This window comes from Podarcis pityusensis, assembly GCF_964106645.2.
Source record: "Podarcis pityusensis genome assembly, chromosome: 7".
Classification (NCBI taxonomy): Eukaryota; Metazoa; Chordata; class Lepidosauria; order Squamata; family Lacertidae; genus Podarcis; species Podarcis pityusensis.
In genome coordinates this window covers 14,625,398-14,641,868 of record NC_138031.1, presented here as the reverse complement: position 1 = coordinate 14,641,868, position 16,471 = coordinate 14,625,398, and the positions used below count along the sequence as shown (strand labels likewise).

The 16,471-nt window shown below is 39.3% G+C and overlaps 1 protein-coding gene and 1 long non-coding RNA gene across 3 annotated transcripts in view; both read right to left on the bottom strand.

Moving 5' to 3' along the window:
• Window positions 1-16,471, bottom strand: part of LOC308480937 — a 122,573-nt gene that overhangs the window by 19,167 nt on the left and 86,935 nt on the right. The gene's annotated exons all lie outside the window — the stretch shown is intronic.
• ATAD2 (ATPase family AAA domain containing 2) overlaps window positions 1-16,471 on the bottom strand; it is a 30,477-nt gene that overhangs the window by 3,160 nt on the left and 10,846 nt on the right. For both annotated transcript variants that reach the window (XM_081012488.1, XM_081012487.1), the window contains exons 9-27: window positions 16,269-16,376; window positions 14,842-14,950; window positions 14,519-14,634; window positions 13,930-14,104; window positions 13,762-13,850; window positions 12,687-12,846; window positions 11,755-11,845; window positions 10,610-10,918; window positions 9,044-9,170; window positions 8,139-8,325; window positions 7,040-7,225; window positions 6,478-6,613; window positions 6,154-6,350; window positions 4,353-4,512; window positions 3,980-4,102; window positions 3,116-3,268; window positions 1,544-1,924; window positions 659-792; window positions 24-152 (exon numbers count right to left, since the gene is read on the bottom strand). In XM_081012488.1, coding sequence (XP_080868614.1) covers window positions 24-152; window positions 659-792; window positions 1,544-1,924; window positions 3,116-3,268; window positions 3,980-4,102; window positions 4,353-4,512; window positions 6,154-6,350; window positions 6,478-6,613; window positions 7,040-7,225; window positions 8,139-8,325; window positions 9,044-9,170; window positions 10,610-10,918; window positions 11,755-11,845; window positions 12,687-12,846; window positions 13,762-13,850; window positions 13,930-14,104; window positions 14,519-14,634; window positions 14,842-14,950; window positions 16,269-16,376 — 3,070 coding nt within the window. The remainder of the gene's footprint in view (window positions 1-23; window positions 153-658; window positions 793-1,543; window positions 1,925-3,115; window positions 3,269-3,979; window positions 4,103-4,352; window positions 4,513-6,153; window positions 6,351-6,477; window positions 6,614-7,039; window positions 7,226-8,138; window positions 8,326-9,043; window positions 9,171-10,609; window positions 10,919-11,754; window positions 11,846-12,686; window positions 12,847-13,761; window positions 13,851-13,929; window positions 14,105-14,518; window positions 14,635-14,841; window positions 14,951-16,268; window positions 16,377-16,471) is intronic.

Here is a 16,471-nt window from a genome sequence, read left to right as displayed (position 1 = left end):
AAAACACCCGTAACATATCATACCTGCAACAATTTGGTTTTGTCATAGTCCTTGCGATGTCGATAAATACACTGGCTGAGCAAGGCATAAAGTTTTTCCAACTGAAGTATAGTGTAGTTCCTACTTTTCTCAGTAACAGTTTTCAGCAATTCCTGGAAAAGATGAGTTTAAAACAATAACAATCCTTTTTCTTTATTCTATTAACCACTGATTGTACAGTGTTGTAAAGAACACATTGAGACATGAGGTACAATGCAGAAGTCTAAGTGGCTGGTGCATATAAGCATTAAGTATCTGAATTTCTCTATTCCCATACACACTGCTACAAGCTCTTTAAAATTTAATTCCAATTTGGGTCCAAGAAATACTAAGCATGCATGAATTTCAGTTCACTAGACTAGCAAGAATGCCTTAACAAATGAGTTACAGCATTTATTTTCCAGCTGGGAATTGGAGCTCATTAGCAACAAAATACTACTTGAAGATAATTTAAAATAAGTTAATTGCTCAACTCATAGAAAGGAATTTTCTGCCAGTTTTTGCCATATTACCTGCCCCAAAGCATGCACCCATGACATCTGAAGCCACACATTAACCTAATTTTTAGATGCATTTAATCTCTTATTTAGTATTCAGTAGGAAGAGAATGTGTACGTACATTAAGTTTTCCATGGTCAACAATGAGTGGTGGTGTCTGCTCTGAAAGAATCTCCATAGCTTTCTCAACACTAATGAGATGTTGCTGTTCCACTTGAGAACGCCTTGCACGAGTCATGCGAAGCATACATACATCTAGAATAACAAAAATGAATCTAGAATAAGAACAACCAAATAATCTAAGAAAAATGAAAACCATGCAGCGGAAGCTGTTTGACAACGGAAGCAATATTTCCGGGTTTTTTGCGTTCAAAAACTAAAATGTTCGGCTTCTGAGACACTCAAAACCGAGCCCAAGTTCTTTCTCGCTAAAGAATATCATTTCCATGGAGTAGCAGAAACAGATTCAAACCAGACGATTTTTTTAATACAACTGTTTCGTTTTGTAATTTGATCTATCTATATAATATGTTGGCCTTGCTCTAAGTTCTCTATTAGGTCACAACAGCTAAGATTTTGCCAGGTAATTATGAAACCCATTAGTTATATAACAGGATCAACCCTGTGCCCATTTACTTGAATGCAATTCCCACTGAGTACAATAGGATTTACTCTCAGCTAAATGAGAAAATGTGTCATGCAAATCTAAGGCTAGGGAGTCTGTATCTGCAAAGTCGCAAGAAAGGTAACTTAAAAAACACAAGAATTCAAACATAAGGTTTTGAACAAAAGTCAAATTTGATACATTTGAAATGTCTGCTCCAATTAGCCGGGCATGATCAAAATTTCACTGAAATTTTCACCTTGCGTAACTGTTTTGAAAATATTTCCAGAGTTTTGGTGTGGTCATCTCTCAGAATTGCATGTATGTGGGGATGGGAGAATAATTAAGTAACTAAAGGAAATTATGTATTCAGATAATGCCAACAGATGACTCTCCACTTACCATTAATATCCTTATTTAAAGAATTCTCTGTTAGATCTCCATTACATCCTCTGTTTTGCTCTGAACAGTTAGTATCCTTGTTCTCCTCAGACCTACACTTAGCACCATTACTGGCAGATTGGTCACTCCCATTCTCTGCATCAGATTTGTTTTCAGAGCTATTTGTGTGCTGGTCTGGAAGCACAGCTTCAGATTCTTCCACTTCAGTTTGTTCCATGCTGGAGTCATGATTTCCAATGCATTCTTCTCCTTCACTCTCTACTTCATCTTGCTCTTCTCCCGGAGCTTTGTTCTCTTTATTGAAATGAGAAGTCTTTTTCCGCTTTGCTAGGTTACCCTGGCACCATCGGCTCTTTCTTCTGAGTTTTCTCTTTGATAAGGCTACAGCAAAGGTATAAATCAAAATTTAAAAACATATTCAAGATATTAAAAATAGTTTCATGTTTCCTAAATAAACACAACAATGCTGTTTATGAGGACCAAAGTCTTCCTGTGGAGAAATGGGAGAGAGGGTCAGGAGGTGGGCAAGTATGGGGGATACCCTGTGTCCTGAATGGGGTAACTGTGCCCCTAAAGGACCAGTTGCCCAGCCTGGGAGTCATTTGGGGCTCACAGCTGTCCATGGAGGCACAGATTAATTCTGTGTCCAGGGTGGCTGTCTACCAGCTCTATCTGGTACATTGGCTGAGACCTGCCTGCGCAGTGTCTCGCCATAGTGGTACATGCTCTGGTTATCTTCTGCTTGGACTACTGCAATGCGTTCTACATGGGGATACCATTGAAGGTGACTTGGAAACTTAATAATCTAGAATGCAGCAGCTAGACTCATGAATGGCAGCAGATGCCGAGACTACATAACACCAGTCCTGAAGGATCTGGCTCCCGGTATGTTTCTGAGCACAATTCAAAGTGTTGGTGTTGACCTCTAAAGCCACAAACAGCCTCAGCCTTGTATACCTGAAGGAGCATCTCCACGGACCAGCCTGGACACTGAGGTCCAACTTCAAGAGCCTTCTGGCAGTTCCCTCATTGTAAGACACGAAGCTACAGGGAACCAGGCAGAGGGCCTTCTCAGCAGTGACATCCGCCCTGTGGAATGCCCTCCCGTCAGATGTCAGACAGATAAACAACTATTTGACTTTTAGAAGACATCTGAAAGCAGCCTTGTTCAGGGAAGTTTTTAATGGTTGATGTTTTATTGTGCATTTAATACTTTGTTGGGAGCTGCTCAGAGTGGCTGGAGCAACCCAGTCAGATGGGTGGAATAATAATAGGAGATGGCACTTGATACAGTGGCATAAAGTAAAGATATTCTGAGATCAGCATTGCTTTACACAATTAAAATTCCAAATTATGTGTGTTGTCCTTGCATTGGGCTACTATCCAGTTAAATTTTACTCAGAGTAAATCCACTGAAATTTATGGATCTAAGTCATGTCTATTAATCCCAATAGGTCTACTCTGATTCACACTGGATACACCCCACTATCTCTCGTTTAAAGACAAGACTGACAACTTGAAATCAGTTCACAAATTGCTCGTTAAGTAAGAAATAATGTAAGTAACACTTACCATTAGAAGGGCAAGGAGAGCTAGAATCCAGAGGCACTGGTTGGATTTTCAGTTTCTCACCAAATTCAGAATCCAGTTTCTTGTATTCCAAGGAGGTATTCTGCTTTGGCATTACATAATAGTAAGAAGGAGCATATTTTGAGGAGCTGCAACCTTTAAAAAGAAATGAATTTTTGTAGGCATCTTTTATTAAACGTTACTGAACTATAATTATATTTTATGTTTGAAGATGAGGGGGTGTCATGGGACTTCCAGAGAATGCCGGGGAGGAGCAGGAACAGTCAGAGGGAGGTGGGCAGGAAGTGACGGATGGGGATGGGGGGAGAGCCAGGAGGTGCAAAGGCTCTCCGATGCTGAAGCAGAGCCCCAGCACCGCACCGGAAGTTCCGGCACTCATGGTGAGGCGGTGCCTGTTCCATCTGCTAAGGAGAGGAGAGAGTTAAAGAGGATGGGGGAGAGGTGTCACATGAAACTTCCCCGCCTTTTCTGTTGGAGGAAAAGCCTGCGAAGGCCACTCCCGGAGGATTCAGACGCATGATTGTAATGTGCTGCCTGTACAGATGTAAAATAAAGAACTGTAAATATCTCTGAGTCAGCAGATGTGCTTATTGCGAAGAGCATACACAAGCAATCACAGGGGGGATGGAGAATGTGGAATCCAAAGGGCTGCATTTAGACTTTTTAGATCTCCCCCAGCCCTTTGTGTGCACATTGCACACACAGCACTGGCTCCTAAAGAATATGGGATCCTGGAAAGGGGAATTTGAAACAGTCTAAGGGGCTGCAGCAGGAAATGGAAATTTGGCACATTCTTCTTAGATAAACTATAATGTAGTTGCTTTTTGAGTAAATATTATAACACACCTCTTTTTTTGCGAGATTCTTGAATTTCTTCACAAAGTTGTTCAAAGTCTTCATCCATTTCGTCCTTAATTATTGCATATGCTGTATCTCTGAGAGAACAGGCTCTGTGTCTGATAAGGCGATCTAACAATGCACACACAATAAAAATACTTTGTAGCAGCTTCATCAGTAATTTCCATTATACTGTAAAATTTATACTCCTTGCTGAACTACTGTGATTTATCGAAATAGAAGTATGTTACAACAAAAGAGTTCTGTAAAAAGAAAATACAGCTTATAAAACATTAACTGTCATTTAACATTTCTGATTTGGATATCATAGTAAGTTAACATTTTTTTCCTATAACAAATACAGTAGTATTTTTGTACTCACCTCCAGGGTCTCTGTCTGGATTATATTCTAATGCATTGCTACAGATCAAATCAATATCTTTTAGATAGTCTTTGGCAGAGAGATATTGATGAAGGTCAATTTTTGAAATAACTGTTGAAAGATCCATTGGTTGTTTGATAACAGTAACATAGTCTGGTACCTACAAATGTAACAAAAAACTTAGAAATCTCTCACTTAAACTAGAAAACAGAAATCTTGATGTTTTTAAGAATGTTTGACATCTCATTATGTTGTTCTTAATGTTAATAAATTTGCCTTAAAACTGTAACTTAAGTATCAGGATACTGGCAGGAAGCAGCAGCAAATAATTTGTCGATCAACTGGACTGCTTGTGACATGTTAAAATTCTCTCAATAAGATCAGATGAGGTTTAGTTCCTGTTATGTATGTTACAATGCTGCAGCAAGACTCCTTACGGGGTCTTCGCTGCGAGATCACATTCACCCGGTGCTATACCAGCTGCACTGGCTCCCGGTGGAGTACAGGATCAGGTTTAAGGTGCTGGTTTTAACCTTTAAAGCCCTATACGGCCTAGGACCCTCGTACCTACGGGACCGCCTCTCCTGGTATGCCCCACAGAGGAACTTACGGTCTTCAAATAAAAACATCTTGAAGGTCCCAGGCCACAGAGAAGTTAGGCTGGCCTCAACTAGAGCCAGGGCTTTTTCGGCTGTGGCTCCGATCTGGTGCTTAGCTGAGGATCTCTGTCACAAGAGACTAGGGCCCTGCGGGACTTGACATCTTTCCGCAGGGCCTGCAAGACAGAGCTGTTCCACCAGGCCTTTGGCCAGGGTACAGCCTGATTCCCTCCTTTGGCAATCTTCGCGGAGCTCTGGCCCAATGGTTGCCAGTGGCTTGAATTAATTAATTTTATAATGAATGATTTTAGAGTGTTGTTTATGCTGTACTTTTGTACTGTTTTATTGTTGTTAGCCGCCCTGAGCCCGGCTTCGGCTGGGGAGGGCGGGATATAAATAAAATTTATTATTATTATTATTATTATTATTATTATTATTATTATTGTTGTCAGCTATAGGAACTTGGGTGCCTCCTACATGCCACTCAAGGAAAATGCTTTCCCTGTGCTCCTTTCCCTTTTGAGCATTGAAAATACTCTTTATATTTTGAAGAGATACAGACAAAACACCCACACCCACACCCAGTATTATAAGCTGTGCATACAAACAACTCCTTTTCACTCACACATACACTTTAAAAGCCAAGAGGCACTTTAAACGCAATGGGAGTGAACCATGGGCTAAATATTATTTTTTCACTGGAAGTGTTAAACCAAGTCCTCAGGGGCCAGCGACAGAGAGAAGTAGGCATGCGAAGGAGGGTAAATGGAAGAGCTAGATGGGACAATGAAGGAGTGGTACAAAGGAAATTCACAGTGCAGGTAAATAAGAGCTTGGACAGCATTTGTAAGTTATTTATGGCACCTTCCTGTCACTGAACATAAGAGATTTCTAAATCTGAAGTTTTTCAAATAGGCTTTGCCTTCCATTGCAATTTTATTTAATTCCTAGAAAAGGCAGTATCAGCTTTGGATGGCATTTAGGATGCCATTTTGTGTCAGTTTTTGATTGCACTTGTACAGCCTGTTAGATCCACATTAGACAAAATGATAACTACCTTACTACATCACAGAACATGTTAATTATTGCAACATAAAACATATATGTTCCAAATAAAGTGGCAGGAACATACAGAGATAATTACTTTGGGCCACGTCATTGTTTACTTATTTGATGAGCAGAGATAAAATCCTAAGCATTACCTCATGTAAGTCAACTGGTTTTGTAAAAGCTCTGAAACGTTTGTCAACAGCAAGCCTGTGAGTAACGTTTCTTAAGAAAATTCTGAGTTCACGTAAAGTATCTTCTTCTTGCCCCTCAAGTTGTTTGACCTCCTCTTCTGTTAGCTGTCGTGGTTCAGGTGCTGCTGCTACTGGTAGCACTTCTAGAGCCTGCAAAACTGTGGGGGGGACGGGGCGAAAGAAAACATTTTGATGAGTTAAAGCGCAGATATTTTGACTGCAGTTATTTTCAACATCCCATCACCTTTACAGGGCTTTCTAGTTTTATGTGTTGCACATACTAACCTGCTTTCTTTTTTGATGCAGGTTGTTTAGCAGCTTGGTGAAGAATTAAATTCTCAAAAAACTTTCTTCTCTCGTCAGCACTAGGCAAGCAGACATCAAAAACTTCTCCATACGCTTTGTCAAACAATTCTTGTACCTTAAATAAATGAATAATATTGAAATGTACAAGTTCTTGTGAGAAGTAAATAAGAGAATCGAAAGTGACAGAAAAGATCTGAGTTCCAGGGCTATTAAACTACTAATACTGAATACTGAGGATCTGGACAAAAAAACTTTAGCTCAAAACTTGGCAGATATAAATAAATCTAATTTAAATTTATTTTACCTGAAAATTTACTAGAGTTGTGTTGGAATGCTTCTGTTCTGTAAGCAGTAATGGAGCACTGCAATTTTCTTGATAGCCTAAGTATTCCCTAATTGCTTCCATGTTTAGAAATATTTGGCAAACATTAAATACTCATTCATCTTTATTTATTATTTATAAAAGAAATCAAATGCTTAAGTTAGAAAAAGAAAACCCTGGATCAAAGAGATACCCTATGAATTCAATGACATAAAGTACCTCATTTGGCAAAGAAGCATGATGTACATCTGATGTTGCAAGGAGCAAAATTGGAGCAAAAGATGGAATGTTCTGTAGCAGCGCAGTAAATGTAGCTTGCAGCGTTTGCCCAATTGTCTCCCACCACAAATGAATATTTGGAATGTATATTATACTTGGAGCTGTTCGCTTGGCTTCACATATTAACTAGTAAAATACAAGAAAAATGATCAGCTGACAGGTCATTAGCACATTTGTCCTTTAATCATGACTTTTTTGCCTGAAAGACACCAAAATCAAAATCATTAACCGCTCCCATTCCCCAAATTTGTTAATTTTGGGACCAGCCCCCACCAGATTTTCTCAGATTCTCAAAATCAAAAAGGTACTTTTAGTTTGGGTAGTTATTTCCTGCCTATCTGCACTAAGTCCCAAAAATGGCTGATAGAACAGAAAAAAACATAAAAGTACAAGCTAAAACAAAAATCTATAAAAACAGGAAGGAACAATCAGCATAATGCCAAATGTTAACAAATTTGCTTTAGCAATACACATTTTCTCAGGGGTATTTTCTGAAAGTGAGGAATAGTCACTTGTCCATACCCCTTTTCTTGACTCTCTCATTAATCTTTATTTTAATTCATCACTATTTTCTGGAAGGCACTTTAAATCAAATATACTAGTCATCTGTTAAGCAGATTAATTATAAACAATTCAGATGCAAACAGTACAACACTAAAAGATATGAGGCATTGTCTGAAGGAATATGTAGCAACCCTGAAGTACTGTTAAGTTTTTCTGGGTCTGCTGGGATGGAAATACTGCCTTGAATTCCATCATGATAGAAGCATGATATGAATGAGCTAAAAAAAACCCCAATGAAGCATGACTGAAGAAAAGCAGCATTCATATTGTCAACCATAATTATAATTCTCAAACCTTAGCCAAACTTAAAAAAAAAATTTCCTCTGGGGCAAACCCACCCACACATGGAAGATGATCTGACATTCCAGTTCTCTAGAATTGTCTTCCACCAGAAAGTGGAAATGTTTTCAGCATTTGCTGAAAAATTCTGTTCTGTTAGCCTCACTTAAGTAGCACTACTACAAAGCTGAAATACCTGCGCACATGTTTCTTCAGGTGTTTTGGCACTGATTCCAAAGAGAATGGAAAGGTCTAGTGTATACACAGTGAACTTTTCCAAAGCATGTATCACTGCTGGAGCCAAATGAGAGGCTTGTCCAAATCCTGGTTCTCCTGCTATTAAAAGTCTTGGTCGGCAAGAGGTTGGCTGGTGATAAGCATTTCTATAAGAAGTGAGAAAATTGAATTTTCCTATCATGAGATTTTCTTCCTTTGGGTTTCCTGGAAGGCACCTCACTTCCTCATGAGGACACAGCCTATTGGAACCCACAGCCAGAGCCAACAAATTTGTATTTCCCTAGATTGGGGGGGGGGGGCGCTGCTCCAAAACCCCTGAACCAACACCCCCCAACTACAATACAAAAACACACTAAGCCACAGCTTAATATAAATTAGCACAAGTAAAATAAATCAAGTGATATGCAGCATGGGAGGAAATAGGCAGGGATTTAGGGAGCTGTCTCCCCCACACGTATGCCATTAGCAGAAGCTACAAAGCTATGGCAAAACAGAATCACCAGAGCTGATCCCAGAAATGGCACATGGAATGACTTGTGTAACAGAAATTCATAGTAAGGAACTTCCATTTTCTCCAGAACTTTCAGGAGGGCATTCAACATTCCCCTTGGCACCTGCCAAGCCCCCCCCCCCCCCCCCGGGCAGGCAGAAGGAGAGACAAGGAGAAAGAGCCCAACCTGCCACCCCACTTTAAGGTAAGCACTGAAGGGAGGTCAATACTGAATGACAGCCCACCTTTCAAGCCTCAGTACTGCTCATCAGGGAGAATGAGGGAGCAAGCATAAGACACCAACCACCTCAAGTGTGAAAATAATGAAGCTTCTTTTAAAGACCAACCAACAACAGCAACCTTTTATCACTTACCTGCTAAAAATCAGGAACATTTCTTTTCGTTTATCATATATTTTCTGAGAAGGTCCAGTTTCAGAAACTGGTAGTTCCTCTTCATCACTGTACAGCAAGTCACTGTCAAATACCTGACCAGCAAAATCTTAAAAATAAAACAAAACTCTACATTATTTCCTTTGGAATATTGTGTCTGATTTCTAAGGCCTGGTACTAATTTAAACATTCCTGTCCTTGATAACATTTTATGTGCACTGAATCCAAGTGATTCAACTCTGCATAAATGCAGTAACCTAAAATGCTTAAGGAAACTTTACTAATAATGTCAAGAAGCCAAGTGATATTAAACAAACAGAGTAACTCTGTGAATGAAGAGCAAATACTCCCTGATAGCTCAGTCAGTAAACAATTAGACTCTTAATCTTAGGGTCAAGGGTTTGAGCCCCATGTTGTGCAAAAAAAACCTGCATTACAACTCTGATTCTATGAAATGCTGGCAGTGCCCAGATTCTGGAATGCCCTCCCCAACAAGGAAGTACAACACCAATACAACAACTATTTCAGCAACTTCCCATTTGCCCAGGAATTTTGGATTATATTTTAGTTGGAATTTTGGTTTACTGTGCTTTTTAAGTTTATGGGTTTTTATCTATTTTTATTTTGTTGTATTTTGTTGCACTGAATTGTTTACTTATTTTGTAGTTGTATATTGTATGAACAAGTATTTTCATACTATTGAACCTATTATTGATGAAGAAACATTTTAAATAAAGTATGCTATGATTCATGACAAAATGAAGCTCAATCCAGGTAAGACTGAGGGTGGTTCCCTAGACTGGATGGATGGGAGACTGCTCTTGATGCGGTCACACTGCCTCTGAAGGCGCAGGTGGTACTCCTGGATCCTTTACTGTTGCTTGAGGTTCAATGGCCCTGCTGGCACAGAGTGCCTTCCACCAGCTTTGGTTGTTGGCCCAGCTGTGCCCCTATCTGAACAGAGATAGTATATTTTCTGTCTTCTGGGGAGTGGCAGAAATTGTTCTGCACCTTCCAAAGCCACCTCTATGTGTTCTGAGGTATACAACTGCTGTTCTTGCTCTTCTGGCCCAGAATCAGAAAATTTCTTGCAGGGTAGGAGTTTTGGGCCTCTAACCTGGGCATATTTCTTCCAGTCTCCGCATTTGAGCCAGTTATCATGAATCTTCACTTGTTATCAGTTGGCGCTTATATATTATTAGGATAGGTTACATAAACAAGAGTCATGGTTTGAGAACTTACTATTCTTTCTAGACTGCAGTTCCCTTTCTAAGAGATCATTTTCTCGAATGGTAGCATATTAGAGAAAATGTATTTGGCACAGAAAACAAATTTATGTATGGGTGAATTTATTTGCTAAATAATCAATCTGAAGCTTCAGTTCCTCACAAGTTTTAGTAGTTTTCTGTTTTTGGCTTGCAAAAGAGTAATTCTTAAAGGAGAGGACAATTTCAAGTTTCAGTTCTGTACTGTATACCACATCAGATTAATTAGATACGATATTCACTCATTCCCCCCCCCCATTAATGTAAATAAATGTGCACATACCTGACTTCCCTTTCTGTGCCAGTTCTGCATGTGGAAAGACATTCTGTAAGACTTCCAGGATTCTCTGAAGTGTATTTTCAAGGAGTGGTTTGGAAATGTTGGAGAGTCCTTGGCCGGGTGAGGTTACTGCCCTCTGAGAAGCAGGTATGGTCTTTTGCATAGCCACCACAAAATCCTTAGCTGTTATGTTAATAGACGAGATATCCAACTGCAACTTGACACTGCTGGTGTAAATCTGAGGATAACGTCGGCGCAAGGCACACAAAGCTGCTTCAGCACATATGGACTTAATGTCAGCTCCACAATACCCTACAAAAGGAAAAGCACATCTGTATGAAATTATAGGGCCTGCAAATAGTCTTATAAGCCACACAAAGATCTAATCATGATTTATACAAAAATAATTCTTCCTTTCTCAAAACTAGGTTATTTAGGCCAATTCCATGCAATATAAGAAACACAGATCATAAGTTGGCTATTTTAAGCCGTATTTTAATTAATTATTTTTCTTTTTTCCTATTACGTTTTATTGTAATTTATATTCAGTGTTAGCTGCCCTGAGCACGGCCCTGGCCGGGGAGGGCAGGGTATAAATAATTTTTTTTTCTTTTTATTATTATTATTAGCTATATTTTATAGAAGTTTCATATAGTGCTGATGTAAAACTGATGCCTACCATGCATTTGTAACATTAGCCTACTAGGTGTGCTACAATATAAAAGCAATCCCCAAAGAATGGATGTGTTACTTTGCATGGCAGACATTGTTATATGTAGCAGTTGTATTCTTTGATTAAATAGTATTCAACAACATTCTGTACATGACGTATTCCATGGCCACCGAGCACGCTCAGTCCTCACTGGACTGTTTCCAGGTTGTTGTTGTTCAGGGGGGGGGGTGTCCTAAAGACTGACTGTACTCAATATTGAGACCTATGTTCTCCACTGGGAGTAAAACGCTGTTATACTTCATCAGAAATAGAGGAACGATGGCATAAATTGCAAATTTCAAGGTATTTTTAAAAAATGCTCAAACCAGTGTTTTGGCTAATAAGCAGGTAAATAAAAAATATTGTTAAGAGGGTTCTACAGAGATGGCAGAAGTCTATTTTCAAACTGTCAAAAGTCTTATCATCATCATCTTACCAACACTTTTTTCAGCTAACTCTTCAAGGAACATCTCCGATGGCTTAGGTGACCATTCTCGGGTGTGAATCTTAAGGATCTCTCTCCTTGCCTAAAAACACAAACATGTATTTCAAATACATCTAGTTTCAAAAGAATACCATATATTTCCCTTTCAAATACTGTATCTTCCTTTCTAGTTACAGTAACCAACATTTTCAATATTACACTATTTACAAATGTTCTGGGGTGGGGAGTTTTTAAATTTGGTTTAAAAAGGAAAACACAGAAAACAAGCAAAACAACATTAAAAGTAGCAAGGAATTTGGAGATGGCAAGGAAAAAATGAACAACTATGAGGGAGTAAGGAGGATTCAGAAATGCTCAGTCACAAGACAAAGCAAGGAGGGAACTAGAGGCAGACTGAAGAGCTGGCTGATGCAATCATTTTGCATCTTCTGACCCCAACCTGCCTGTCCTAAGCAGTGGGATGTTATCCCACTATTTACTGCATGCTCCCATATATAATTCCAGGAAAAAAAGGTTAGTGTTCAAGCTTTTCAGGTTTGAGAAAGTTATTAAGGGGAAGTAACTGACAGAGGTTTATAAAACCATGCATGGTGTAAATAGTGGATGGAGCAGAGATAGCGAACCTGTGGCCCTCCAGATGTTGTTGGATTCATTTTTACTATCATAAGATTCATTCATTCATTCATTTTTGTTATAGAAAACCAAATTCCCAGTTGCTACAGCAGAACCTATATCATCTGGATGCATTTGGGATTTGTGAAGTGGCATCAGCTGTCTATGCCCACACTTTTCACATGTTAGTGTTCTCCACTCCTTTCACGTTACCCTACCAGAACAATTTTCAGTAGAAATCAACTTCCACCCCCTGCCATAGACTCTGGGTAGGTTAAAGCTAAATATGCATGAACAAAATTGAGTCTTACATCTTTATCTGGCAAGGTGAAAAGGAACTCTCTGTCGAAACGTCCGGGCCTTCGCAAAGCAGGATCTATAGAATCCAATCTATTGGTAGCTCCAATCACCACAATCTCACCTCTGTTGTCTAAGCCATCCATCAGTGCAAGCAATGTAGACACGATTGAACTTTCAAAAACAAAACAAAAATATTTTATTTTATCCACTGTGGCTTGGGCAAGATTCTGCTGGCACAACCAGAAGGAAGAAACCATGGTCCTTAGCCCCACCTGCAATCCCTGTTGCTCTAGAAAATTGACTCTTGGGTCAGGGGACACTCAACTTTTTCATGTCTAAGGGGCAGCATACAGATGAGGACTGTTTGTGAGAAATAAGCAACCCTCATATTTAATCTGAAAGTGGAAGGCATTTCGGCTTGTGCAGCAGTAACTTCGGGTCCAAGCCTGTATCATTTTCTACCCACTGAAGAGATCCGGTTAAAAGGAAACATAACTTTACTTTGTAATAGAAAGCTGTTCCCAACCTATAAACACTCACTGAAATTTCAAATGAAGTTTTGACTCATCAAAGATAAAATATCTTATGTGAGAGTCAATTAGTTACATGGGACAAATATTTCAAACACAACAAAATCATGCCAAAGCTGCACTTCCTCAAGACCTGGCAACACGGTCAAAATGTTGCACATTAGCAGATCTTATATTTCTGTCATGACGCCACATAAGTAACACATAAACCAGTTCTGAGAACTGGTATGAGAAACAGGAGAGTGTTGCTGAACCTCAAATTTGTGCTCTAACACAACTCACAGAGTGTGTATGTGTGTACTAAACCAATGTTGCAGTACACACGCAAAAGTTTGCCTGCATACCTGGAGGTTTATGTATCATTTGCCAGGAAGAACTGTTACTAACTTTAGGCAATTGGTTAAATACAAAGGTGCTTTAAGCACATCACAAATTTAAAGCTTACAAATCTACAATGGAAACAGTGACTTGTCATAAGAGTATCTGTACAAGAAGTAATGTATTCAGGGAAAAGGTTCAGGAGATTTGAAGACAAATATAGAAAACAAAGTTGTACCTGTGAATTTGATCTTGCCTACTGGATCGTACAGGAGCAAGACCATCTATTTCATCGAAGAATATAATTGAAGGACGCATCTGAAAGGCCTAAAACAAAAGCTCAAATGTAGAAATTCTGAAGGCGCTATACAGAATACACTATAGAGTAAGATAAAAGTATAATTACCTGATCAAATAATAAACGAAGCTGTCGTTCAGATTCTCCCACCCATTTACTGAGGCAGTCAGCACCTTTTCTCATGAAAAATGCTACTCTTCTATCACCTTTACTACACTCATTAGCAAGTGCCCTGGCAACAAGTGTTTTTCCAGTACCCGGCGGACCATAGAAGAGGCAGCCCCTATTAAAAGTATGAAATTGCAGTATTTTGGTTAGTAGAATGTTTCATAATTTTCAAAAGTATATCATACTTTACCTAATCATAATATAATTTAAGCTAACCTCATTAAATATGCTTATGAGTTTCTGTCTGCCTAAGAGAGATTTCATCCCCTCCCCCTCTTCTGGGTCCCACCAACAATTCATTTCAATATTCCTCTCTCCCCATTTAAAAAAGCAACTTGCATTCTGCTGGCATTGTGTTGAAAAAAATGTATGAACATGCTACATCTATGCAAAAGGCATTAACTATGCAAAAAGTAATCTTGTGTGGAGGGCAGGCTAAAAAAACCCCTAGCAATCATGAAGAGAAGATGAACGTTTACGATTGGGGTAAGTTCACTGTCATCCTGCAAACAAAATGTTTGCTTCCTACCTTGGAGGCTGAATTTTGAATCTCTCAAACACTTCTGGATAAAGTAGTGGGAAAACCACCATCTCCTTTAAAGCTGAAATATGGCTAGATAGTCCACCCACACTATCAAACTGGATCTAAGAAGGAGAAGCAGAATTAACAAATGAAGGTCAACAAAACACAGAAGTGAATAATTAAACCTTCTTACTTAAGTCTTTTAAAAAAATTAAATGAACAAAATAGCTACACAGCTCTCATTCAGGTTAATCAGCAAAACTTGAAAAGATGTGCTTATTTTAAGAGAGTGGTCAATAACAAAATGTACTAGGAAATTAAACACTCACTGAAGAATCTATTTGCATTGGATCAACATCAGCCAGGCTTGCTCCAATTTTCATTCGATCCTTGTGGATTCCCTTCAACTCATCTTTCCTAAAGTTTAGTGGAAGGCACCTAATTTGAGAATGAAGAGTTGTTTTAAGTAATAGAGAAGGAACAAGTTCATATTGAAACATGGAAATGGGGTTGCCTTTAAATTAGCAAAAGTACCACGAGATGTAATTTCAAATTAGAAATCTACTCCATACGATCTGTAAAATAGTGTAGAATCTACATTAGCTAAACATAAAACAGTTGTTGTGAATATTGTGGGTGAAATTCAATGCTGTACAATCATTCTGTCCGTGAAAGCATTTCTGCTTGCCAGACGGAACAATCTCTCTTCTCCTTCCCCCACACTTTATTCTGCCCCCCCAAACACTGATTTCAAAGGGTGCAGGGGAGGGGGGGGGAAAGCCCAGTTGAACTAGCATGACTCATTGTCCTGCCTCATGCTAGTGCAATTATTAAGTCAAATCCAGTCCTGTGTCTCCTCTGAACAAATTATTTAATCTGAGGAACCAGAATTCTCTAGGTTTCTCATTAACAATGTTTTAATCATCTAGTATCCAGATCAGGGACTCCCGAACTGTGATTTTAAGTTAAATTCAGGTGGTTTGTGGTGTGCCTGTAAAAGTAACATTAAAAATCATGCAGCATCTAGTACACGGGTTCCCAAATTTGCACCTCCGGTATGCCCCACAGAGAGCATCAAGGTCCATAAATAGCAACACCCTAGTGGTCCCGGGCCCAAAGGAAGTTAATTAGCTTCAACCAGAGCCAGGGCCTTTTCAACACTGGCTCCGGCCTGGTGGAACGCTCTGCCTCATGAGACCAGGGCCCTGCAGGATCTGATTTCTTTCCGCAGGGCCTGTAAGACAGAGTTGTTCCGCCTGGCCTTTGGCTTGGAGCCAATTTGATTCCCTCCCCGCCCCCTCTTTCTTTTTCCTTTTTCCTCCTGTGATGAGGCTGCATTTTAATATTTGAATGTTTCAATATTTTAATGTTGTATTTTAATCTTGTTTTTAAGTTGTATTCATTCAACTTTTTTTTATTATTGCTTGTTAGCCGCCCTCAGCCCGGCCTTGGCTGGGGAGGGTGGGGTATAAATAAAAAAAATATTATTATTACAGTTCCTATCATCCTGACCATTGGTCCTGCTAGCTAGGAATGATGGGAGTTGTAGTACAAAAAAAACAGCTGAAGGTCAAAGTTTGGGAAACCCTGATCTAGCACAACACATTACAACTGCCACAATAGGCAGAAAAAGTAGTCTGCCAAGACCCTCAGCAATTTTTAGGTGGTCTACTGAGAAAATGTTTGGGAACCACTGAGCTAGATAATAACGTATAATATGTACATTGTTATTCTGAGTCCAAAAGTTGCAGGATACCTGCTTAATGCTTTGCTCCGACTTCGTTTCCTACGCCTTTCAAAGCGTTGCTCGTCATCAGAAGAAGATGAAGATGTAGAATCACTATTGTGAATTGCATGTTTTCGTCTGTTTTAATTGGAAGACAAAACCTGTTAAGTAGTCACTGTGAAAAATTGCAGAATTAATTTACATGGCCAGTTAAGGAATCCAAATTATTCCAT